The following is an 8,706-nucleotide window of genomic DNA, read 5'->3' as shown; positions in this document are numbered from 1 at the left end:
TCCCAAGTAGCATTTCATTTTAACAGGGGTCCTGTCCCAAAAGCACTGATGAGGATGGGTTCAAGGGAAGATATTATTACCCCCATTTTACAGAAAGGAAACAGATATGGAGAAGGTGAAATCATTCACTATATATCTATAGCACAATGCATTTGTTAGTATCAGAGAAAGGAATAGAAGTCAGGCTTCCTAATGCATTTATCCACTTGTCTTTCCAAGAGGCCAAATTCTTGCTTTTCCCTCATTAAAGATCAAGGTAGCATCTGAGTCTCCTAAGGACCCTCTGATTTAATTCCTGTGGTGTATTCATCTTTCAGCCTTAACCTACCAGTCAAGATGGCATTATCAGTGGATTCCTCCTGGTATCGCTGGCAAGGGCGAGTTAAGGATGGGTTCTCTCAGACTCCTTCAGAATCCACCCCACTCCTGTACTCGGCTAAAGAGAAACAGAGCTACAATCTGAGTCAACAACGGGTCATTTTTCCTAACAACAGGATATTTCACCAAGACTGGGCAAAAGTTTCCAAGTTCTACTCTGGCAATAGGATCCACACCACCAAATATACCTTGTTCAACTTCCTACCCCGAAACCTCTTCGAGCAGTTTCACAGGTACATGGCTGCTGATCTTAAGTAGTATAAGATCAGGGGAATCAGAGATCTAGAGCTAAAAGTGACTTCAAAGGTCATCTGAACGTGTTTTGAATAGAGCTCCGACCAATCTTTTCAAGTTTTACCAGGGTGAAGAATTTTACAAGCATGGCTAGATCTCAAAGCTAACACAGGAACAACCTGTGAAATTGACCTTTATTTTTTTTTAAATCATGGTCGACAGAGGGATAGTTTATGATGAAGCTGAATTAAGAGGGTCTTTATTTAGACACAAGAAGGAATTCTGTGACAATAAGAGGCAGTACAACACTGGGGCAGATGGAATTTCCTTTATGCATCTTTAAAGCTCATTATATTCTGCTCAGTTTTAGAAATGTTTAAAGGACAGACAATAAGAGTAAGCAACATGGGATTAGGAATCAGGGGTCATGAATATTAGTCTTATTTCTGTCATTAAACAACTATGTGACTGACTTCAGGCCAGTCATAGAATTATAGAATCTTAGAATCGAAAGAGATCTTAAACTATAATCAAGTCCAATCTGCTAGTCTGAAACCCTAATACAGAAATCCTCAACAAGTGGTCCTCTATCATCATATTGAGTGCCTCCAGTGACAGGAAGTCATTATTCTACAAGCTAAGCAATTCCATTATTGGGCATCTAAGTATTGGCAAGGTCTTGCATATATTATACTGAAACCTGCCTCTCTGTAACTCCCTCTCATAGTTCTGCCCTCCAGAGCATCACAGAATGATTCTAATCTCTCTTCCACTGGCCAATCCTTCAGGTATTTGAAGATAGTTATCAAATCTCTTCCTAGATAAGTGTCCTAGGAAACTCCAACTTTTCATTCCAAGATTTTCCAGCTCCCTCAGGATTATCATTCTTTCTTCAGTCAGCCCACCCTAGCTTACCCATGTCTCTCTTTCCATGATGCCCCAAAGAAGATGCAACACTCTAGATATGACATAACCAATACAAAATGTGATTAGGACTATTAGATACCTTCATCTGAATATTGTAAATTCTGTCACTATTTTAGTTCTCTGAGCAACCATGATACATTTTTGGCTCCTTTTAACTTTGTGGTCAACTAAAATTTTGTAGTTAGCCCAAACCTACTGGCCTCTTTAACATGAACAGCTGTTAAGACACATTTCACCAAGTCTGTATTTAACCCTTTTGAGCTTCCATTTCCTCATTTGAGAAATGTGCAGTGAAATACCTATCTCATCTACATGACAAGATTTAAAAAAATTAAATAACATATGTGAAAGCCCTTTGAAAAATATGATGCATTTTTTTTTGTTTTTTTTGCAAATTTGCTTTGCCAGGAAAAACCTGGGTTTTAAAATCATTTTGATGACTCAGACATTTCAATATGATTGGTTTCCTTTGTAATGTTATTCTGTGTTTTATTTTAAGCACTTATGAAGATTAATCCAAGAAGGTATTTGTAAACTTTACCAAACTGCCAAAAAGAAACCAAGACAAAAATGGCTAAGAATAATTGCTTTAAAGTTCCCCTTTATCCCTAAAATCCTCTGGATTTAATTCTAAGTAGTAGATAGAGGACAGGACTTGGAAGTAGCAGATCTGAGTTTGAATGCTGCCCCCCAACCTTACAAACTATATGATCATGGAGAGGCTGCTTAATCTCAGAGATTCCACTTTCTCATATGTAAAATGCATAAAATATTAGCTAATATTAATATAATATGTCAAGGTTTCTAAATGCTTTACAAATATTTCATTTCATCCTCACCACAACCCTGGGAGGTAGGTGCTATTATCTCTATTTTATGGATAAGAAAACTGAGGCAGATAAAGGGTCCCACAGCTAGAATCTGAGGCTGGATTTGAACTGGGGTCTTCATTTCAACTCTAGTGGCACTGGGCCACCTTGTTGCCTCTGTATAATAATTCTTTCACAACCAATATCACAGAGTTGTGAGGGAAGGACTTTGAAGACATTAAAGCACTGTGCAAATGAATTATTAATATTATTATTATGAGAATGTCATGTTTGTTGGTATAGAGTCAAGAATATGAGAGAAAACCAGAAAATATATTTTGTTCCCTGGGTAATTTTTGTTTGATTAGGGGTTTTAATTTACTTTTATTTTGCCTTCCAAGTCCAATTTGAGTTCTAGTACCTCTTTTCCTCTTTCAGGTGGGCTAATCTTTATTTCCTATTCCTGGTGATTCTCAACTGGATGCCACCTATAGAGGTCTTTCACAGAGAAATCACCATGTTACCTTTGGCTCTTGTGCTGCTGATTATCATGGTGAAAGATGGTGTAGAAGACTATGAGAAGTACCGATTTGACCAAGAGATCAACTCCTCCAACATTCAAATATATGAAAAGTAAGAGAAATAATATCTATTTATTTTATCACCTCTCAAAACAGGGCTGCATAGCCTTGTTTGCTTGTGCAAAGAAGAGACTTGCCTTCCTTTTGTGTTGTAATTTTCTTATGTACAACTCATCCATAAAAATAGCAAATCCTATTTTTATCATTCTTTTCTTCAAAGCAACTGAAGTAAGTAAATAATGCAAGGATCCCTCTTTATACATGATAAAATTGAGATTGAGAGCAATTAAATGGCATGCACATAGTGTTTGAGGCAGAATTCAAGATGGGACCTGAGCCGATGTTCTTTCCATACACCATACTGACTCCCTCTATGCTAGTACAAGGACATTTACTAGCAAAATAGGACTTGCTCAGCAAGCATTTATTAAGTGCCTATTGTGTACTAGGCACTGAAAATAGGGTTAGAGTATCTTTATTTATAATTAAATGTCTGAAGATTGAAAAGCAACATAGTATAATGACTAGGAATTCATCCATAGTATCAAGAAGACTTGGGTTTGGGGGCAGCTAGGTGGTGCAGTGGATAGAGCACTGGCCCTAAAGTCCAGAGGACCTAAGTTCAAATCCTGCCTCAGACACTTAACACTTACTAGCTGTGTGACCCTGGGCAAGTCACTTAACCCCAATTACCTCACTTAAAAAAAAAAAAGAAGATGAAGATTTGGGTTCAAGTCTCACCTCCAACTCATACTGCATATGTGACCCTGGGGGGCAAAACATTTAACCTGTCAGTGCCCCAGCTACCTCTCTAATCCTCTAAGTTGCAAAAAAAAGGTACTGAATTCCATTGATAGAGAGAGTCTCCTCACTGGAAGTTCTGTATACCAACAAAATCACCATGACATCCCTATCCTATCTTTTAAAGATCAGAAGCAAGGTGAGGAAGAATACATAACTCATTTATAATACCCCTTAAGGTTTACTAAACACTTTTTTTTTCATAACAAACCTGTAAGGTAAGTAGTGCTAGTATTATGATACCCATTTTTATACATGAGAAACCTGAGGCCCAGAAAGGTTAAGTAAATTTCCCGAGGTCACAAAGTTGTAGAATTGTGAGTTGTAAGAGCTGTAAGTTGTAGAACTGTGAAATTTGAATCCAGGACCTCCAACCTCAAATCTTGTGCACTGTGCACTGCCTCTCATATTTATATAGTGCTTTGAAGTTTACAAAGTACATGTGAGACAGGTAATAAAAGGGTTTTTGTTATTATTTTTTGTTCGTTTGTTTTGCAGGGCAATGAGGGTTAAGTGACTTGCACAGGGTCACACAGCTAGTAAATGTCAAGTGTCTGAGGCAGAATTTGAACTCAGGTCCTCCTCAATCCAGGTCCAGTGCTTTATCCACTGTGCCACCTAGCACCCCCTTCAAGTATTATTATCCCCATTGTACAAATAAGGAAATTGAGGCACATAAAGGTTAGGTGACTTTTCCATTGCCACACAGCTAATAAGTATTGGTAAAATGAAGGTGGTAGCATAAAATAACTGAAAATAAATCTTATAAAATTTGAAAGAGCAATGCGTGGTCCCAAGGAAGAGATGTAAGAAGATGCTCCCACTCTTCTCTTTTGAAGTGTTTGGTCCATGGGTGTGGAATATCACTTTTAAAAATTTTAATAAGTTTTGCTGCCTTTTTTCTATCCTTCCTCTTTTTTTTCTTTTAAGAATTATTTGCTTTATTGGATGGCTCTCTGGGAGGAAGAAAGGGAAAGGGAGGAATAAAGGGGGAAATTAGGTAAGGTAAAAACAAAAGGTATCAATAAAAATTTACTTTAAAATAAATTTTAAATGAAGCAGTTGGGCTGCATAATCTCTAAGAATCCTTTCAGCTCTAACATTCTGTGCCTTGTCAATCCACTGTGATCTCCTGTGATTTATCCAACAATGTGAGATACCTGGCAAATTAAATCATTAGGGATTTTTAGGACGCTTACTGACACCTACAGTATGAGGCAGGTCATCCCTAGGATGGCAGGAATTAGGATGATTGTCCCAGAATCAGTGCAGATTCAGTGAGTTGGGGCTGAGCAGTAGCTCAGGGAGGCAGCCAATGGAAAAGGAAAGAAATTACTGTGCCAGTTGGAAATATAGATATAGACATATAGATAATTATGTGTGTGCACATATATATATACATGTATACATATGTATACACATACACACATACATACATATATCCTTGGAGCCATTATAAATGCCTCAAACAAACTCAGAAATACCCAAGAGTGAGTGAGGAGCTTTGGAAAAGGACTTTACAAGTGATGTATAAAAATTGTTTTCTACCCCTACTTTCCCAGGAAAGCACAGTGGGGAAACAAGAGCCATCTGCTTGGGCATCTGTTCCCCAGATCCCTGGGCCACAAGAGGCAGAATTCATTCTAAGTATCAGCGCTGAGGGATGGGGCTTTCAGGTTCACCCAAGAATCTGATGCCAAAGAGATGCTGAGGGGTTTTTTTTAATCATGTATTTCACAACCCAGAAATAGTTGATTGGCAAGTTTTCAAGAATTAGCCATATTTACCATGTCTTGATAATTATATAATGATAAAATAGGAGCATCAAGATAACTGATATGCACAAATAATAATTTAAAAAACTATAGGAAGAGCTAAGCTTCAAGCCTATTCTATCATACGTGAATGAATTTACTGCATCCTTTTCTAAAAATAATTATAGCATCATAGGATTTAGATGCGGAGGGGAATTTTCATTGTTCTTTGAGAGGAAGAGTGGGTGGGAGTGAAGAAAGAGTAGAGAATTAGCTGTGCTGTTAACTATTTATATGACCCTATATGAAATCAATTGCCCTATCTTGTCCCTAGTTTCCTCTTCTATAAAGTGAAAGACATAACTAGATGATCTCTAAGATCCCTTCTAAGTCTCAATCTTGTGCAATGGATATTTATTAAGTCTCTACTGTGGGCCAGGTACTATACTGTGTGCTGGGGGCATAAATACAACAGCAAAACTGGTCTTACCCTCAACAGGCTTACATTCTGTTTAGGCATACACACATATGGAGGTATTTGGGGTTTAAGGCCTATAAAAAATATTCTATTAAAAAAAAACACCTTTTTTTCTGCTTCATCATTTTGTCAAAAACCAGCTCTGGATCACTATTTGGTTCACTATTTGACTAGCAGCCCTGGTGGATATTGGCTTTCATTATTTCATTCTGGAATGTCTTTAACTTAATAATATGAGCTTCTTGCAATTAGTGATTTGTTTTGTATCCCTCACACTTAGCACAGTGCTTGGTACATAGTGTTCCACAAAGTAGTAGAGAAATGACAACATGGAAAATTTAGACTAGATAACATGAACAATTTCCCTTTTTGATAACTTCCTGAGGAAAGCAGCCTGTCCCAAAATCCAGGTATTTGGAAAATTACTCATTCCTTCCAAGGCACAAGTGAAGAAGGTTTTCTCAATCCAGCATCTTGCAAAGGTACAGCCAGAATTTTTTTAAAAAGAATGATGTCCCAATTTTCCACTTATCTGGCATGGTTATGACTGTAGTCAAGAAAGATTATGCAGGAAAGGCCAAGAAACTGCTAGAATTCATGGAAAACTCAGACAAAATAATTGGAGCACACTCTAATGGAAGTGGTAAGTAGGACATTCTGGGCTGCATTGTAAATGACAGTGGGGCACTTCTCCCATGAAGATGCCCTCCCCCAAATAATGGAGCACATTATTCCACACCAACACACTCTAAGTCCGGGTGGTAGTAACCCTTGAGAGATGGGCTGAATGTTTCCTTATAGTTCTCAATAGATCATTATCAACCAATGTTGAAACCATTGACCATTTACCTCAGGTTGAAGTCAATCCTTCTCTAGCTGAACTTCTAACTGGAGAAGAGGTTTTGAATATCATTAAGCACCTCTTGTGTGGCAAAGCATCTGGTGCTGATTCTATACCAGCAAAGATCCATAGGGCTTGAGGATCCACTGGTCATTCAAAAGCTGACAGAAATCCTCCAGGTTATATGGAAAGAGAAGGTTATCTAGCAAGAGATGAAGGATGCTTCCATTGTCCGTCTCTATAAAGGAAAAGGAAATGGGTTGTTCTGTGACAACCACTGAAGGATCTCTCTCTTAGTCATTGCTGGCAAGCTTCTTTCCAGAGTCCTCCTTAATCAGCCAATCCTGCACCTGCAAGTTTGTCATCTACCCAAAAACCAGCTTGGCTGCAGAAAGGGCCATGGTTATATGGTGCTAGCTGCCTGACAACTCCAGGAGAAATGCAGAGAGCAGAACAGAGGTCTGTACACAATGTTCGTTGATCTTGACCTTTGATACCTGAGGACCTGTTAAAGATCATGGTGAAATTTGGTTGCCCAGAGAAATTCATCAGTATTGTGGTACCAGTTTCATGATGGCATGTTTTCAAGAGTTGTAGATAATGGACAATGTTCTTCTGCTTTCTCACCAATGGAATGAAGTAGGACTGTTTGCTTACTCTTATGCTTTTGAGCATGATGTTTTCAACAATGTCACATGCCTTCAACAAGAACAAAAAATGGCATTGGCATCAAAGTCAGCTACTGCACTGATGGTAAATTATTTAACTTGAAAAGGCTATAAGCCAAGACTAAAGTGGAGGGAAAGTTAGTGTACAACTTTTTGTTTGCAGATGATTGTGCGTTCAATGCAGCTTCTGAGATGCAATAAAGTATGTATTAATTCTCTACCTCTTGTGCTCATTTTGGCCTAATAGTTAATACCAAGAAAACAAATTCCCCACCAGCCAGCACCACACCATCTACATGTGAAACCATTGGTTATAGCAAAGAGAAATTTTGATTGTAGAGGACAAGTTCACTTACCTTTGCAGTATACTTTCCAGCAATGTACACACAGATGATGAGGTTGATGCACACATGGCCAGAGCTTGTTCAGTGTCTGGTAGGCTACTAATGAATATGTGGGAAGGTATTAGGCTGCCTACCAAACTGAAGGTCTACAGAGCCATTGTGCTGAACTCATTTTCATATGCCTGTGAAACGTGGATAGTTTACTATCACCATATCAGAAAATTGAACTGACTCCATTTGAATTGTCTTAGGAAGATTCTGAAGATCACCTGGCAAGATAAGGTACCAGGACACTGAAGTCCTTCCTCAAGCAGAATTGCCAAGCATTCAAACTGTACTACAGAGAGCACAACCCAGACGGGCTGGCCGTGTTGTTCAAATGCTTGCCTAAAAGACTATTTTGCAGAGAACTCACATAAGGCCAGTGCTCACATGGTGAGAAGAAGAAGCAATAGAAGGACACTCTCAAGAACTTTGGTATTGATAGTGAGATATGGGAGACACTGGCATATGACTGCCCAGCATGGCATGCCCATATCAAAGAAGGTACTGTGCTCTATGAGCAAAATTGAATTGTGGTAGCTCAAAAGAAATGTGAGATGCACAAATTTAGAGACATCTCCCTCCCAAATGGTCACACGGACTATTTGTGTACAATCTGTGGTAGAGTCTTCCAACCTCATGTTGGTCTGATCAACCACAGTACATTAGAGACATTACAAGTACTTACAACACACTGTACATTGACCTTGACATGGTGATGTTGTTTTGTTCCTCTTCCAGCACAAAGGACAAACACAACAACAACAACAATGAAACACACTGGGCTGGCCTCTGGGGACTATGCAAAGAAAGGTGGCATGGGTCCACTGCAGGTTTATGGGCCCTCAG

At 38.7% G+C, this 8,706-nt stretch overlaps 1 protein-coding gene across 1 annotated transcript in view; it reads left to right on the top strand.

The window, feature by feature from the left end:
• The first annotated feature begins 336 nt into the window (after positions 1-336).
• Positions 337-8,706, top strand: part of ATP10B (ATPase phospholipid transporting 10B (putative)) — a 144,078-nt gene continuing 135,708 nt past the window's right edge. Inside the window, exons 1-2 of the mRNA XM_043986953.1 lie at positions 337-611; positions 2,787-2,981. Of these exons, the coding sequence (XP_043842888.1) occupies positions 337-611; positions 2,787-2,981 (470 nt within the window). The remainder of the gene's footprint in view (positions 612-2,786; positions 2,982-8,706) is intronic.

This window comes from Dromiciops gliroides, chromosome 2 (assembly GCF_019393635.1).
Source record: "Dromiciops gliroides isolate mDroGli1 chromosome 2, mDroGli1.pri, whole genome shotgun sequence".
Lineage (NCBI taxonomy): Eukaryota > Metazoa > Chordata > Mammalia > Microbiotheria > Microbiotheriidae > Dromiciops > Dromiciops gliroides.
Note: the sequence above shows the minus strand (reverse complement) of the source record. Positions and strands in the feature narration are given on the sequence as shown.